This window comes from Acanthisitta chloris, unplaced genomic scaffold, assembly GCF_000695815.1.
Source record: "Acanthisitta chloris isolate BGI_N310 unplaced genomic scaffold, ASM69581v1 scaffold41035, whole genome shotgun sequence".
Lineage (NCBI taxonomy): Eukaryota > Metazoa > Chordata > Aves > Passeriformes > Acanthisittidae > Acanthisitta > Acanthisitta chloris.
Window position 1 is genome coordinate 12,553 of NW_008673872.1, and position 17,715 is coordinate 30,267.

General features: G+C 47.8%; 1 protein-coding gene across 1 annotated transcript; it reads right to left on the reverse strand.

The window, feature by feature from the left end:
- Positions 1–314: 314 nt before the first annotated feature.
- Positions 315–14,351, reverse strand: GGA3 (golgi-associated, gamma adaptin ear containing, ARF binding protein 3). The gene is made up of 17 exons (XM_009075114.1): positions 14,333–14,351; positions 12,742–12,826; positions 11,941–12,016; positions 11,367–11,465; positions 10,446–10,569; positions 9,430–9,533; positions 8,636–8,716; positions 7,578–7,715; positions 6,479–6,560; positions 5,744–5,860; positions 4,531–4,794; positions 3,863–3,930; positions 3,154–3,476; positions 2,403–2,668; positions 2,091–2,260; positions 1,352–1,462; positions 315–827 (listed from the first exon to the last, which is right to left on the reverse strand). The coding sequence occupies exons 1-17, from the start codon at positions 14,349–14,351 to the stop codon at positions 717–719; spliced, it is 2,238 nt and encodes a 745-aa protein (XP_009073362.1). The 3' UTR covers positions 315–716.
- Between the last annotated feature and the right edge of the window lie 3,364 nt (positions 14,352–17,715).

Sequence of the window (17,715 nt, forward strand, 5' to 3'; positions counted from 1 at the left end):
CAGAAAAATAGCCAGTGTAACCATTTGCAGAGAAAACTCAGCCCAAACTGCCCGAAATGGATGCAGCAGGGCAGCAGCATCAAATAAATAGAACTGAAGACACAGCAGTGTGGCACACAGGGAGCAAGGGGCTGTGTACACTGGCCCTCGGGAATGAAGCAGGAGGAGGGAAAGGGAGCTAAGTGCCATTTCAGTGTAAAAAAAGAAGCATTCCCTCACAGAGCAGCACTGTTGCCCAGCATGCTCACAGGGCTAGTGCAGCACTGAGGAGGTCACAGTCCAAGGGAGGGCTCGTGTCAGGGCTCTGCGCTGAGCTCACGGCGGCATCATCACCCCCCCAGCCTGTCTGGTCAGCAGGACGGGAACAAGCCAACTAAATCCCCTTCTGCTGACAGGTCTCCCCTCAAAATACAGTAACTTCAAGTTTAATAGAGTGGAAGATAGAACCAGATTCACCCAGAGGTCAAGATAAGAGCAGCCAGCACTGCCTGTCACTGGCTGCCGCTGAGTTCATGCTTGGCAGAAATGTTCCAGGGCCCCTTCGATGTGGGGCACAACATTCTGGACTAAAGCTACAAGCAGAGTGGTCAGGACATGTAAACAAAGCTGAACATCACCAGTGGATAGCATGTGTGTCCCTCCCCACGGCACATCCGTTCCAGTCCTGTGGGATCCTGCCCTGGTCCTGTCACAGAGTCTCTGGGAGTGTCCTAAGGTCATAGATTCCCCCACTGTTCTACCGGGGGAAACTGATCCACTTCGCCCACTTCTGTGCTGGGCTGGTCTCCCAGGGTGAAGGTCAGTCTGTACCTCAGCCTCACCTTCTCCTGCAGGAAAGACAAAACCCAAAAGCAACATGAGAACAGCCCTGAACAAAACACTTCACTGTTACAGCTCTACAGAGAGCACAAGACTTCTGTTGTACAGAGCAGGGGGAGGAGGGCCCAGGTTGGATTCATGGAGAAATTCAGCTATTTACAAACCGTCTTTATATCACAAAGCCTTTACTGCTTAGTGTGGATCAGGAAGAGAAAAGCATAAATGACCTGTGATCATAGTTTGCAATATCCACCACCCATTGCTCAGCTGCTCTCCAGAGAGCTTGAAGAATGCTGCTGGAATAGTTCAGCATTTTCAAAATTCAATTCCTCATCATGTGGAGGAAGATAAAACAGTTCCTGCTCTGCAAGTCCTAGTGAAACAGTAAGCAGGAGATGGAAGCAGTCCTTCAATGAGGGCACCTCCATGTACCTCACAAAGCTGCTCCAATGGTTGGCCCAACCCCCTGTACAGTTCAGCTGACATCAAACGTGTCTGACGAGGGCAGGACAAATCCCACTGCCCTTCTCACCTTCGCAGGATTTGCCAGAAGCATGACCTGGGTGATGGCAGCAGGTGGCTGGATGGGATTGAATGGAGACAGCTCGGTGCCAGAGGGTGGCTGTAGCTTCACTTTCATGGACTGCAAGAGAAAAAGCAAAGCAGAACCACAGGGATTATCTCCTGTCTTGGGAACAAAGAAAGATGTATGCACAGGCTGAGGGGACAACAGCACACAGCCAAACAGAGAAGAATCAGTCCAGGAGAGAAAATGAGGGAACAAGGGCCAGCCCAGCTTGTGCAACAGGATAGGAACAGGCAGACCAGTCAGCCCAGAGCAACAGCACTGGTTGGGTGAACACTACCAGCACCTTCCTGTCTGAGTGCTCCCGTCAGAGGTTTTGATGTGAACACCTTCATGAAACAGCAGGCTGGGCCAGAGTTCAAAACACAGAGCTGCCCATCCAAAATGATCTAGGTGCAGTAAGACTAGAATGGAATGCATTGTCAGATTTAGGATGTCTGTTAGAACTGCTGATTCTAAAGACCTCCAGGGAGGCTCTGCCCACATAACAGTCCTGTCACTGTGCCACTGTCATCAGAGCCACTGTCATGAACAGAAAACTCAGAAAAACAGAACACTAACCACCAGCAGTTCTTGACTTATTGTGTTCAGTGTTTTGGAGCCAGGCAGAGCACAGCCTATGGAAAGGTAGGACCAGGCTGTCCCAAGTCTCCAGGCTGCAGTTCCATGTTGCTGTGGTCCCTACCTTGGGCACAGCAGCCTGCAGCACGATGTTCTTCACAGGGAGAGGTGCTGTGTTCAGCATGGAGACCACCACGACCAGCACATCCGACCGTCCTGGTGGGCATTCCCTGGCAAAGTGCAGGAGGATCCTGAAGCCATTCTTGTCATAGGCTGTCACTGGGAGGGCACTGCCTGCCACAGGGAGAGGAGGGAGAGGACTCAGTTTATGCTGCAGCAGATGATCTAGGGCTGCTCATCCCTTCCTCTCAGCTTTGCCCAGAAGCTTTGCCTCTAAGAAATGTTCAGAGCAAGGTGAAAAACCTGAGATACTTACTGGGTTTAATAGATTCCAAGGGAACGTGGACATTGGCCAAAGAGATTTCAGGTGCTTTCATAGGACTGCCTTGCTGCTGGAATGATGCTGGCTGGAAGAGAGGACTTCCTGAGCCAGCAGTACAGGTGCTTGGGAAAGGAGCTGGAGGGGCTCCAGGGGCAGTGGCTGGCAGCCCTGCAGGTGCTGCTAATGGGGCAGGGGTGACAGTGGTTGGCAAAGTAACTCCAGGGAACACCGAGGGCGTCGCCATGCCTTGGGTGGCAGTCCTGCAAGAGAGACAAAACACATGGAGAATGGAGCAGGAAGTGAAGCAGGTAATTCACCAACACCCATGAGGACAAAGGAGCAGCCCAGAGCCAGCCTGGAGCCTGTGATTCTGTATGGTGTCATGTAAGGAGAGCTACAAGGACAGTGGTGGTGGTAGGGTTGGGGTCACTCCTGTAAGTCAGGAAAAAAGGAGAGCCCCACCTTGGTGAGGGTAGGCAAGGCTGAGGTGGGCAAAGGCCTCTGTACCTTAACAGCCTGTTCAACTTCACACCACACCTCTGGATCAGGCAAGAGCACAGCTGTGTGTTCTGCCAGCCTTTCCCCCCTGGCTGTTGTATTAGTCTGTAAACTGAAACCTCTGAGAAGAAAAATCCCAATCCCACATTTCTTCCAGAGAGCTGAAAGTCACCCTCAGAACCTGGCACTGCAGCAAGCTTGGCTTTCCAACTGCAGAGCCAAAGCAAAGTCCAGGACTTTTGATTACCCTTTGGCTTCTTCAAGGAGTTGTCCTAATGCATCCATCTTATGTGACATATTGCTGCCCACAGACGAGCTGAAGTACCCAGGAGCTGCTGGAATAGTCTTAGGGGGCCCTGCAGGGGCAGCAGGTCCAGCAGAGAACACAAATGGTGCTGGGTTTGGTGCTGGGATGCTGGGAGCAGTCTGGGAGGCTGTGAAAGCACAAGGCAGCGTCGCTGACGTCCCACTCGTGGTCTGTGATGTGTGATGGAGAAGAGGATTCCCTGCAGAGTTGCAAGCAACAGTCATCATCTTCGGATTAAAGAAATCCAGGTCCAAGTGGTCATTCTGCAAGAGAGGACAAGTAGATGCTCTAACTCACTGCTCCCCCTGAGGCAGAGATGGCACTTGTTCTGTTACACAGGGAGAGAGGTTTACCCCAAAAACAGGAGCTGGGTGGCAAGCAGCAAAGTCTGTGGCCTACGTCAGGGCTACACCTCATCTGTAATTTAAGCAAAGGAAGGGCTAACACCATGGGGACAGATGGGAAACTGAGAAAGCCAGGATCAGGGATAGCTACTCTGTTTAGACACGGCTATCCCAGATTTTAGGGCTAAGCCAGACTGCCCCTCTGTCTGTATGAGTGATCACATGCTTCTCCAAGGTGACAGCGTGTCCTGAGTCCTCCCACAATGACAGCCTCTCCCCCCTTCCCCAGAGACCCTCCTTTGTACCTCAAACATGCTCCACTGGTTGTTTTCCGAGGTCTCCTTCCCTGCTGCAGGGGCTGGGTCATTCAGGCCTGGAAGGCAAAGTAACAAACAGGTGAGTGGAGGAAAAAGTAAGTTTAGTGTCATCCCTTGACTCTTGTTTCAGTACCATCAAACTACTTGATTTAGCTCTGCAGAACATGATGAAACACTGAGATGGGCTGCAAGTCTGTGGTGAGGAAAAGAGACTGACAATCACTCCCTGCCCACAGCTCTTCTAACCCTTCCTGATTTACACTGTCTTCTGCTGCTCAAATCTGGATTCCACAGGCAAACATCCTGCAGGCTCCTATGTGCAACCTCTCTAAGGCACCTTCCACCAGAGTCAGGGGTGAATCTGTCCCACACTGCAGCCTGCACATCCAGCATGTCTCAGCACCTCCAGAGATCAGACTGCACTTGCACTCAACAGGTACTTCACTTGCAGCCAACTCTGGGAAGTTTATAATACTGACTCACTGACCAGGTTTAATAATCAGGATGGAAGGGAATGTCCCCTGGACTCCAAAGGTACCTCACACTCCTTCCAGGCACACCAGAGCTCAGCCATCCTGCACACTCATGCTGAAGGAAGAAGCAGCCTTAGGATGGATGAATTGAGCAACCCTTTTCCAGGCCTCTCAGTGTCTTACCCAAGCACAGAAGCTCCTCATCCAGCAAGGAGAGGGAGTTGGCCGTGCTGCCCTGCTGAGCTGGTGCTGTTTCCACTTGGCTGGAGGAACTGCTCCGCAGCGGCGCCAGCGTCTGGGGAGGAGGTGGGAGAATGGGGATTTCGGCTGGGGCTGCACTGGGGGCTGCAGTCAGGGTGGTGGGTGGCATTGGAGGTGCAGGGGTGCTGGTGATGTCCAGGCCAGCAAGGTCAATGAGGGTGTTGAGGTTATTTGTGGAGTTACTCCCTGCAGCGGACAGGAGAAGAGCACTACTAGGAAAGAAGGCAAAAGGCTCAGAGCAAACCCCATGTAGAGAAGAAATTAGTAGAGAGAAGGTTGAGATAACACACATCCTCGTTTAATCATGGCTTATGGATCATTGTAACAGAGAAAGGATATTTGGTGTCCACAGGCTGTGTAAATCAACCCAGATACTTTGGAATTTTCTGTATGAAAATCTGCTCCAACTACTGCTCCTTCCCCAGTCACTCTTGTAGCACAATTCATCAGCTTTTCAAAATCTTTTGAGCTCAGATGAGGCTTTGTGAGATCCTACAGTATTGCAATAAACAAAAGCTACCAGAAAGATGGAAAGTTGAGGAAAATTCAGTGTCTTGATCTGCATATTTAGGACAATCTTGTCTCAATAAGATGCTGTCAGGCAGCATCACACATTCCTCTACTGCTCTCCATGCAGGAATGTGTAAGCAGCTTCTAAATGTCACACACATCCAGAGCTTTCAATGGTGAAGCTGAAGTGTAAAGTGGGCAACTGGCCTAAATTCACAAATGGAATTGCTGGCAAAGCCAGGAACAGAACCCCTGGCCCAGCTCCCACTCTCCAGCTCTTGTCCTTCTGATACAACTGTCTTCTTACAGGTCACCATTAAGTAACAGGACAAATGTGGGGAGGAAAATGTATGAGAACCTCCAGCCACACAGACCGGTCAGATGCAGATTTGCTACTGATGTCACCAAAGGTTTCAATAACATGGACTGAGCTATGGAAAATGCAAAGCTGCAGCACTGCTGCTCGTGCCCAGAAGTGTTATCCACTGCTTAGGAGCTGTCTTGTCCCACTCTGATCCACAAGAACCATCAACAGCCACTTTACCACAATTAACTGGAAACACTGTCCGAAAGACTCAGAATTGCAGGACTGAAAAATTAAACAGTTGGTTTTCCAGGAACTCACCTTCCACTACAGACATCACAGGGAGATCCACTTCACCATTGATCACCTGTCCCTCTATTATTTTTTTATAGGAATTTATCACACGGGACAAATTGTCACTGGCCTGCAGAATATCCCCTGCATGCAAGAGAGACAAAAATGACCTCCAAGGCTTTAGTCACTTTGCTCCCTTTAATGCTGGGAGTGCTCAGTTTTCTTGCTAAATATCAGCAAGAAAACTTGTAACTGTTTAGCTCTGAGCTTCATCACTCTGTGTCTGTGCCACACTTCTCTAAGCAATTCCCTGGCCTTTCTAGCTCCATGCACATTGCAGTAACAAGGAAAAAATGAGTCCAAGGCAAAAATGAGTTCCCCACAGCAACTCCCTTCCCATCCCAAAGCAGCAGCTGTTCCCCATTATGGGGGAGCCTGAAGCAACCTGGTCTAGTGGAAGGTGTCCCTGCCCGTGGCAGGGGGTTGGAACTAGATGGTCTTTATGGTCCCTTCCAACACAAACCAGTCTGTGATTCTATGGTTGCTGCCCTCAGGCTCCCAAACCACCAACTCTACTGTCCAGTCCTTGCCTGAACTGAAATGACAAGAAAAGAAGCCAAGGACTGTCCTTTATCTGCTTGCTCAAAGCAAAGTGCATCCACAGTGAAGAGGTGCCTTTACAGCAGCCACTCCCTTGCTGAACCCTTGCCCAGGCACAGGTCACAAAAGCAATTAAAAAAGGACAAGTGTAGCTTAGTTTACCCAAACTGCTGTCATTATCCTCTGTCTCACTGGCCAGCTTGAACAGCGTCCGTCTTTTGGTTTCACATCTTTCATACAGCTCCTAGGAAAGGATTAGGACAAAGGGTTTCATCAGCCAGAAGCCACTGCCAGCAGCAGCAGCAGCAGCAGCACAGAAGGACTCCCAGGCATGCACTGGAAGGCCCAGAACAGAGATAAGTCTCACTGTGCTGACCGTGCTGGAGGGGCTGAACGGTCAGGATCCCTCTCCCTGCCCTGGTCACAGCACCACGTGAGCCTGAGGGTCTAAGCACAACCTGCATTTCCAACACAACACCTCTCAGTCTTCCCTCACACCAGCAGTTATGGCAGCTCCAGCCCCAAAGAGATGTTCCTTCACTGTATTACAGGAGTCCCTAAAACCTGAGGGAGAGCAGAACTGTGCTTCAACAACTAGGCTTCAGTTCTGCTGCAACCACTACTCAGAGGCTGTAACCACACAGCAGAAAGGAGGAGGTGTTTCACACAAACCAACCAGTTTCTTAACCTTCTTCCCATCGTCCCAGGAGCTTGTTGTTAAAAGTGAGTTGATTTAACTTTTTTAATTAGATAATGTACAACTCTTCAAGGCCCTGGGCCTACCCACCCATCCCTGGTGGCTGTTTTGCTTCCTACCTTCGTGATTTTTATCCAACCTTACAACACAAGGTAAAACTCTTCCCCTGAAGGGGAGGAACCATTTTCTGCCCCATTCCTCCTTTAGTTCACCCATCCACAGAGCTGCAAGGGACAGTTATGACCTGCAATCCATGTGTCCTAAGGATCAAGAAACTGCAAACCTTACAAACTGCAGCTTCTAGGTTCTGCCACGCTGCATCTTTGGAGAACAGCTGTACCTCACTTCAAGCATGTGCCAAACTGAGCTAGTCCCCACTGAGCCCTTTGGTGAAAGGCATTACAAACACAGATATTTCCTTGCCTGCTGTTTCCAGCAACTGCTCGTTTCTCACCACTGCTCTCTGTTTTACTGCACTGTTTGCAACTCTCTGCAAAACTCAAGTCTCTAAGAAGAAAGGACAGACTTCAGGGTTTGTGGGAAGAAGGAGCAGCTCAGTCTCACCTTCATGAGCTCCCTGTCAGCCTCTGATGAGTCCTCTTTGCTGTAATGAACCAACATCTCATTCAGCAGCTTCACATTGTTATTCACTTCCTCCAGTGTGTGCATGCGCTTTGTCACCTTCTGGATCCGAGCCTCATCCTGCAGGGACAAAGCACAGGCAGAAGAGGTGAGTTTCTCTGTGAAGCTCCACAGTTATCACCACCACAGGTGTTATCTACAAATCACAGTCTAGCAATGTCCGTTTTAGATTAAGCCAGAAAAAGAACAAACAGAAAACTCTCCATTCATGTGAAGTTTTGCTTGTTTTACCGCTTTTCACTCTTCAGAAATGACAGGAAACTCCTTACTTCCAAAAAGTCTCATTAAATAGACTTGAATGTGAAATTATAGCGCTAAAAATGGAAAAGTTCCTTTCTGACCTTTTCAGAAGTTGGGGTTTTTTGTGTTCATTTGATGCCATTAAAGAAAAAAGATGTGTTTGAAGCAAAACATTCACCAGGAGCAAGCAGCACTCTCTGGTGGAAAATGTCCACCCACCTCTGATTTGAGATCCCAACTACAGGTGGAGGAGAGTCTGCCCTGGGGACAAGAGAAGTTGAATGGAAACACTCCAGTAACCTATCCATCCTCTCCAGCCTAGAAGCTGTCCTTTTTTTTTGCCAGAATCACAGTGAGTCATTTCCTGGACTCCAGAGTTTGGAGTGACTGCCATGGGTGGATGCATCACAGCTCTACAAACAGGAAGGTGTTTCCATGAAGTCTGTTTGTGAGAAGACCCAGTCCAGTGACTCAGTCCTCAGTATCCATGGGTTGTACCATGATCCTCCCACCAAACCCTGATGTGAAATGCCACCTTGAGTGATGAGGGACATCCAATCCCTGCCCCTTCGTGCCCTGTCCTCCACCAGTGACACCACGTGTAGATGTTTCTGTGACACAAACATCTGCCAGGTGTGAGCTGGAGTCCAAATCTAAGCTCTCCACCATTCTGAAGCCATATAGCTTAACACCTGGAAAGCAGATTGCTGACCTGGACCAATCCTACAGGAAGTTCTTACCTCTTTTACCATGGATTTTATAAGCTTGTTAGCCTCTTGTAAATCGTCTGGGTTTTTGCTTTTCAGCAGTTTGGCTAGAAGCTGTAAGACAAGAGGAGGATATTCAGGTAACAAAGAGATACCTTTGGCAAAGGGAAAGGGATCTGAGTGAACAATTCAGGATCCAGGCCACTATTACAAAGCTTACACAGCTTGCGTAGCTACAGGGACTAAAAAAAGAGTCATCTATATTGTCTCACACGAGTTGCTGCATTTCTGCTGCTACACAGGACACAGACTGGGATATCTCAGAGACTTCTGGCACTGGGTGGTTATTCCTCCCAGACATCATTTTTGCCCTGAGTGTGACACATTCTCTGCCCTCCAATACTCCAGCAGGATGGCACTTGAACCAGGAATAACCATAGTGGTAACACAGACATGGCCTCAACTGTCTCACACGAGTTGCTGCATTTCTGCTGCTACACAGGACACAGACTGGGATATCTCAGAGACTTCTGGCACTGGGTGGTTATTCCTCCCAGACATCATTTTTGCCCTGAGTGTGACACATTCTCTGCCCTCCAATACTCCAGCAGGATGGCACTTGAACCAGGAATAACCATAGTGGTAACACAGACATGGCCTCAACTGGAACTTTGGGTTAAGTTGGCGGACAAAGCATTGAGCTCTGCAAAAGGGCACACCACCCTCCCAAAAATAAAAGCCACATTAGTATACTTTGCTTCCCTATCCTAAATGTGCATTGACTAATCACTTTTCAAGAGTGATTAGGATACAAGTCTTCACTGTACCTTGGATTTCTCCTCATCATCAAACACAGGGTTTTTGGGACGAGGTGGTGGAGAAGGAATCAGAGTTCTGTCTGCAGGAATCACAGGATCAAACATGACGATCCCTGAAAGCAGAAAGGGAACCCCCATGGGTTGGCACAGGCAATGCACACAGGTGTTCCCAGGCAGAACACACACCCTGTGCACTGACACTGCCAGGCTGTCCCAGCGAGCACAGGGGCAAACCCACATAGCATTTCCTAGCTGGAAAAGCAAAGGAAGGTGTTTTTTGACAAAGGCCAAAGCCCCAGCAATAGGCTGCCACATCCACACTGCTCTGCTAACAGCTCTGTGCTATTGGTCTCCCCCTCTCACGTGAGCTGCTGCAGCCCTGAGTGAGGTTCCCACAGCCTGTCCTTGTGCAGACTCAGGGACAAGACATCAGTGTGTGTGAGTGAGCTGAGCAGGAAGCACTCAGCAGTACAAAATGGGGTGCTGAGCAGATCCTAACACCGAGTGGGGACAGCACTAAGCTTCCTGCTTGTTCCACTGTCAAAACCTTCGATTTCTGCTCTGCCTCCAGAGCTTTCATCGAACCAATTTTTCTTGTGTTGAAGTTTCTGAGCTTTTTTTCACTGTGCCTACACAAGAAATGTGCATCAGCTGAACTAAAGGTACAGTTGCAAAGCCTTCGAGTGAAAAGAACACAAAAGGCTACATGGAGGCTCTTATTTCACTTTAAATTAGACTTGCTCAAATCACTTAATAACTAGATCCACAAAAACACCCTTAAAAAGGCCCTTCAAACCAAACCAAAAGTATTTGCAAAGTATTTAACTAATGTAGTTAAAGAAGCCAATCCAACCAAGCCCAAGGCACTTAAACATAATGAAAAGCTTTTCAGAGGATTCCTCCCTTGCTCTCTCTCCCCTCAGAGCTTGCCTTGACCCCATTTAATTAGAAGCTGTATATTTTGTGACACTCCTGCTTAAAGCACAGGCTGCAGAGAATGCATGAACGAGCAGTTCACTTCCTACCTTGTCTCTTCAGCATGTAGTAGGCATCCTTGATCTTGGATTCCTCTGGCAGTGCCACTGTCCAGCTATACAGCAGCTCAATGACTTTGCTCTTCACCTTCTCTGAGACTCGGTCTCCCAGGTACTAAGAGTAGAAAAAAAAAGATGTCAATTCTCCACGTTCTTAATTTCTGTTGGAGAATAAAGCTCCAAGGCAGAGAATGGAAGCTCAGCCATATCCATTAGGTGTATGATCCAAGTTCCAAGAAGATCTAAGATACACCTTATTAGGTGGAGGAGAAAATACTCCTCTAATAGATGTGAGATAACATTGAAGAGAAGCTTTGTGATTACCTTCAGCAAAAGAGAAGCAGCTACTCTGCTGGCTGCAGGATTTTGCTATTTAAAAACTACAGCAACAAGATAACCACCCCCTCCCCTGCCTTATGGGAGAGAATCTGGGAACACTCTGCTGCATCAATCATGCCATGGGGATGATTTTCACCATGTTAAACTGATCATCAGTGCTGAGTGACTTAGCCAGGCACTCCACAAAGCAAGTCAGCAACAGAGTGAGGACTAGAACTCTATGGTGTGTTGCCAAGTTTCTGGTTTTAACCTCTGCATCACACCTCTCTTCCACTAGCACTGGAGCTTTGTCTTTTAAAACACAACCCAAGTTTTAGAACCCCTTGAGTTACCTGAGGGATTAGAACAGCTCACAGACTATATATTGATGGTAAATAAGTACAACTTAACAAGGAAAAATAGCAAGCAGAGCATAAAAAAAAGCCCAAACTACAAAAGCTTAGCTAACAAATGCTCTTGAATACAGGCTAATAAATGCAATGAGCCTGAGAACACTGCCAACATTTTGGATGCTGCCTGTAGCTTATAGAGGCCAAACAAAAAGTAACCACAGCCATAGGCTCAGGGACTAACCTTTGGAGACACAACTTTTATTAACTCGTTTAGAAAGCGAAACTTCCCGACTTCATTATGAAATCTTCTCCCACAATTCTTCATACAAGCTTCCAGCACCTGCATTCAAGGAACAAGAACAGGTGCTGAAATGAACACCAAAACCCTGTAACAACAGTGTGTGTTCTGCTCAGAGGGGAGGTGAAGGGTCCCTGTCAATGAGACACTCATTCCTGCAAAAACCATCCTTAGGAGTGGCACACACCACTTGGCCTCCCACCCTCAACCAATCTGGGTCCGTGTTACCTCACCATGAGGTCTCCTAACAACCAACACAAATCTTGCCTGAAGATGACAGGGGAAAGCAGTTAAAACTGGAGCTATTTCTGTCTGCTCTGCTGCTGATGAGCAGGTTGGATGCTTCAGGGACAGAACTGTGCTCCTTCCCACTGTCTACCCCCTCCCAGGGAGGGGAATCAGAGCACTCAGCCCCCAGCTGACCCCACAGACACTCCCTGTGCCTCCCTTGGGCTCCACACAGATGATGTAATGTGAAACACAACTGGATTTAAGAGGAGGGGTAAGGACTACCTACTGTCAAGGCTTGGACTGCCTCCCATTCCTGTGGTGACTGGATTTTATGAGCCAGGAGTCTCACAGCTATCTGTGGCCTGCAACAGAGCAGAGCTCATTACACACAAAGCAGGAGAACACGAAGGAGGATTATCAGACTTTCACAAATTCTGCTGTTTAAACGAGATGTCTTCCACATAATTAGAAGGAAATGCCATTTAGTACTTTTTCTCTTTCCATCAGTGTACAAAGGCAACAAGAAATGCTCAGGGCATCTCTGTAAGCCTTGGTGTTTGCATGTATGAAAGGAAACAGGGTGGTAGTCTGAGCCAGCAATTCCAGATTCCTCCCTGGGAGGGGCCAAACAACTCCCAAGACAGCTCCTCAGCCCAGGAAATCATTTCTCTTGCATTTGTTTCCCTTTTTTGCAGAAGAAAACACTTCTTAGCTCCCAGGAACGCTGTGAGCCAGGAGGTTTCCTCAGTTAAGCCCTGTAAGGGTTTTAAAGATGCAAAGCCACATCAGCACTACCAGTGATAACCTCATTTACAGCCTGGAAAACAAGAGTAATTTTGGCCAGATGAGAATCCTGGAGCTGCTGAAGCTGAAATCAGAGGCAGATTCAGAATTCCCAGTTTCCCAGAGCTCAGTCTCTACAAGCCACACGGCCTTTCTCAGAAGAGAAACACTTCACAGCATCCTGTTTCTGTTGTAGGCAGATCTTCCTTGTGACACCATCAAACAGGAGTGTTTGATGCTGAAATGACACATTTTAAACTGTGAATGTTAATTTGCTAAGTCTAGAGCAGTCTGGGACACCCACCCTTCAAGTTCTTTGTTGATCTGGTCACAGAATCCGATGATGTATTCCCAGTCTTCTTGTCTGTTAGATGGGTTGGTGGCTTTATCTTTGGCAAGGGAAAGATAGCATATTACCCATCAACAAGAGAAACGGTATAAAAGGTCACACATTTCCTAGAGGAAAGCATCTGACATCCTTTGCCAACTATAAAAAAAAAGGAGAAAGAAGCTCCCACATGGTATGTCTGTTCAGGGAAAAGGGTGTGTCCTAGCTGAGACATCCAACTATCCAGCAAGAATCACTGCTTTCCAAAAAACCACAGGTGCCAAATCTCAAGTACTTAGAAAGAGGCTATTCCATACTCTAAATGAGAGCACAGGATAAAACATTCCAGCTCAGAGAGCTTCCTCTGCCTGAAATGTTGTCTCTTCCTATTTGGCTGTAACATTAAACTCCTTAAAGGTTAAACCCTCACACCTTCTACATAGGAAATTATTTTTGTATTCCCTGGGAGTTTTGCAGAACCAAGAGCTGAAACATCAGATGTTTAATATAAGTCATTTAGAATTAACACTTGTTTTTTGGAGTGCCAGCTGATTTCAGAGATGCCTTAGCATTTCTCCTGGGGATTATGAACTGAAATTTATTATTATACATTGAGCTCTTCTCGGAGGTAATAAACACTGCAGCTTGTACCTGATCAGGCATTCAAATCCTACATGCTGAAGCTGAGAGATTGATGCTGTGCTGCTGAGGCTATTTCAGGCTCCTGAAGGATCCTCCGTGGGGTGCCAGGACCTCACTGATGTACTGATTGCACAGGGGTGAGGCTATCAGCATCTCTTTTGTTAGGAATGCATCTTCTCCATGTACTCTACTTATCTCTGATGCAGCACTGAATTTACAGCAGACCAGATTCCTGCTTTAACCTAATTTTCTAGCCAAGCTGACTGGACATGATGATTTTTCTTTCTTGTAAGGGAAGAAACAAGGCACTGTAGCTCTGTATCCAAGGAGTGGCATTTAAGAAGCCTGGCTGAAAATTTTAAGACCATGGAAAGAAATTTAGGAAATAAAATATTGCTTAGTCAGGTAGTATAGAGCAGGGGGTGAAGGACAGGAAAAAACCCAGCACACATCCTTATACTTTCATCTCTGAGGGAAGCACAACAAAATGAACACATGCTGCACTATGAAGTGTCATTTTTTATCATCATTAAAACATATCCTTTCCCCCTTCCAGAAGCAGCTAAAAACAGCTGTCAGACATCTGCTCCAAACCCTGTCACAGTGCAACTCAGTCCTCTGACTGCAGCCATCCTACAAGGTTTGCTCACGTTTTCCTCCTCACTGAATGATACCTGTAAAGCAAATAAATTGCTCCATGGATTCCATCTGTACAATATTCCACAGGGGGGAACCTCTGTGCCTGCTGCTGACTTTCATGGGACTCTAAATAAGCAGAAGGGAAGACTAACTGCAGGATCACATCCTGTTGAACTCACTGAGCTACCAGTTTTGAACTCAAGACAAGGACAGCTCAGTTTAAAACATAACTGCTGCAGAGCCAAACAATTGTTCCAAACATGTGGCACTAAAACCTTATTACCACATTCCCAACTGCTGCACATCCTGGAAGCATCATGAAACTGTGGACTTAGAACAATCTAAAGCCTCTTCATGCAAGTCAAATGGCACTAGTGCATAGCTCAGTGCTCCAAAGCACCTCTGCGGCTCAGCAGGCCCAGATGAAAACCACTCGGCTCCTGCCTGGAGCTGAAGGAATTTATTTAACACATACAGGAGGAGCACAAACATCTAAGGACACACAACCAAATGGACTCTGTTGGTTGCACATCCTGAAATTAGGAGAAAGATGTGGTACAAACAGGAAAATGTAATCAACGTTTCCACGTTCTGAGCGTTAATTTGAAAGCTGGTTTTGCACTAGAAGTTCTCAAATGAAGTCAGTGAAGTCTTAGAAGCAGAGGGTGAAGGGATGTTCCACATGAAGAAATTCCCTCCTTCCGACATCCATAAAGACTCCACGTGAAGCCCTGGGTCATAAAAGTTAATGAGATTGATCACAAGTCCTGCCCTGGCTCTGGGGATTGATGTGTTTGCACCACACAGCACTGTGGGGTGTATGGATACCTGTTCCCAATCCCAGTGTGGGATCCCAGTGGAGCTGAATCACCTCACTTTGCCTTTTCAGGACAGTCCTACATGAAGCTGTGCCACATCTATCAAGCCATAACTGAGAATCCTCTATTTTTATCCAAAATGCTCCTCAAGCAAGGAGTTCTTCAATACTGCCTTACAAATATGCTCCAACTCTTATGTGAAAGGATTAATTCCAGGATGGAATAACAAGTCCTTAGCTTCTCCATTGAAACTGCCAAACAAGGCCCATTTGGCACCAGTTACTTGCTTCCAGAGACACTTGTCCACCAGGTCCCATCCTGAAAATCCCATTTCATGTTGGCAATCACAGGAATCTGAATTAGCAATGTGGGAACAGAGGTCTCAGCACTCCCCCAGCCTTGCCACCACATCTGTCCCAGCTTTCAGACACTGCTGTGCTCAGGACATGGAAAGCTGCTTCACACCTGCGCCAAGTGCCAGGGCCACTCAGCCCTCAGGTGCTCTGCCAGACTCCAAAACACTAATGAGGCACAATCAGCTGGATAATTAGATACAAAACAAAGGTGCTTGTTTTCCCTAGAGGGAAATGAGGCTGGAACCAGAGAGCCACAGACCAGTTGGAGCAGAGAACCACAGACCATTAACTGGCTGGTAATGAATGCTCATGTTTTCCTGGGTTCACTTCTCCACAAAAGCTATCCCAACAAAGGGTTTTCCCAGGTCAGGCTTAGCCTATGAATTGGGAAAACCCAGCCCAGGCATGTTGAGTCTAACAGTCAGATTCTGTTTGTGTCCCTGGGAGCAGAAGAATGCTGACCCACGAGAAACCAAGGGAAAAAGAAATTCAGGCAACCACAATATTTTATCCATCTGTACCTATTCCATAGCTGGACATTGCCTGAGCCTGACATGAGTGGGATACAATAAGCTTCCTTCTGGATGCAGCAGAAAAGGCAGTGCTGGAGTCTCCAGCTGTTTGTATAACTGACATTATTTTCTAACCTCCTCCTGTTTCAGCTCAGTGCAGAAGCAGAGCCTGATGGCACAGAAAAAAACAGGAAGGATCACCTTCTCTCATCCCAGCTGCTGGAATGAGGCAGGACATGCAGATGCCAGATCATGCTGAAGTGCAGATCTTGCTGCAGCAGTAGGACACGAGGATAATGTTACTTCATGGGTCTGTGGCTCCACCTGATGCCACAGACAGGGCGGCAGGAGGCTGCACACCTCCACCGGAAAAAAACCACCACTGGCAACAAGAAATTTCCCATCTTCTCATGGCTGGGAAGTTGGCTGTGCTGCTGAGCCATTGTGGCCCTTTCCTTCAGGAAGGGCACAGCAGGGCACACCCTCAAGGTTCGCGTTAAGCTCAGCGTTGTGATGCTTACACAAAACCCCTCCGGGAGGGCTGGGAGAGGCACTGAGCAGCACCAGCTCTGCACTCTGCTGCGTGGCCTCGCGGCTGCTCCGGTAATTCCCGTGCTCTGAACGCTCCAAGCTCCCTGCCATGGGAGGAGCAATGCGACCACACCAGCGCTGTAGCAGTGACCTGGCATAAAAGCATCCTCCTAAATGAGAGAGCAGCACTCAAGCCTTGAAAAACGTGTACACCTCTGCAATCAGGTTCCTGCGGTGGTTCTCACAGTGAGTAAGGCTTTTGCAACTCTTCCCTTCAGCCTATGTCCTCTGGTGCAGAATTCCAACTGCTTGGCCAAGGACACATCTCCTCTCTCTTCACTTCCTCAATTAACAAAATATCCCCACAAAACAAGCAGTCAGGAAGCTTTCCAGGCTATACAACCCAAAATATCCTTCCTACTAGAGATATGTGCACACACACACACATTGAACTGGGTGAGTCAGCTCTCCTTGGAGAGAGACAGTGAGGAAGGGCTGTGGGTGTGTGTTCCTTCGTGTGTCTCACTGGCTACAACAAAAGGTATTGACAAACTGTGGGAGTTCAGAGGAGGAGCAAAAAATGGGAAAGGGACAGAAGGGATTGAGCTAAAATGAGAAGGAAGAGCTGAAAACACCTTTTAGTCAGTAACTCCTGTAACAGATGATGAGAACGTGAACATATTTGAGTTTTACACAAAAATACCAAGACAGAAGGAGAATTATTTAATCTTGTGGATGTGAGGATAACTCCAAGGGTAACAGGTTCTACATCCTGAGGTATTTAGGGTAATGACCATCTTCTGCTGTTCGCCTGGTGCCTCACTACTCAGAGCATCACTCACTGCCACAACTGAGCAAATAACTACTAAAAAAAGCAGAAAATCTAGGCAACAAGCTGTGAAGTGCAGGATGGCCTCCCAGGGACGGCAGCAGGAGCTCCTATGCATGGAATATATGACAAGCAGTTATGGCTATGACTGATTCATTCAGGAATCACATCCTGGGATCCCACAGCACTGTACAGCCAGAACACAAACCCCCTGGACAGACAGAGACACTCAGCAGGGGCTGGGGAGGGACAAGCCATGGGGTTTGTTCCCCCCCCATCTCTGACCTTTAGGACTGTGTGATAAAACACACCTTATCCTGACAAAGGGGTTTGGTATGTTCCAGCCTGGAAGGAATGGATGTGTGCAACTCCTATCCCAAAACTGCAGCCAGGCATAAAGCAGGGTTTGTCTGCTTGAAAACCATGGTTGTATAACACACAAATACAATTTATTTGGGCAATCCCTACAGCCCTGAATCGCACAACCAGCACTAATACTATACACTCGGCTAGCCAAAACCCAAGCAAGGGGAGAGACAGCAGGGACAGACACGTACCAGGAGCCTTTACGGACAACAAAACGCCCCAGCCGTGCGGGTGCCGAGGAGACTAGACACAGACCC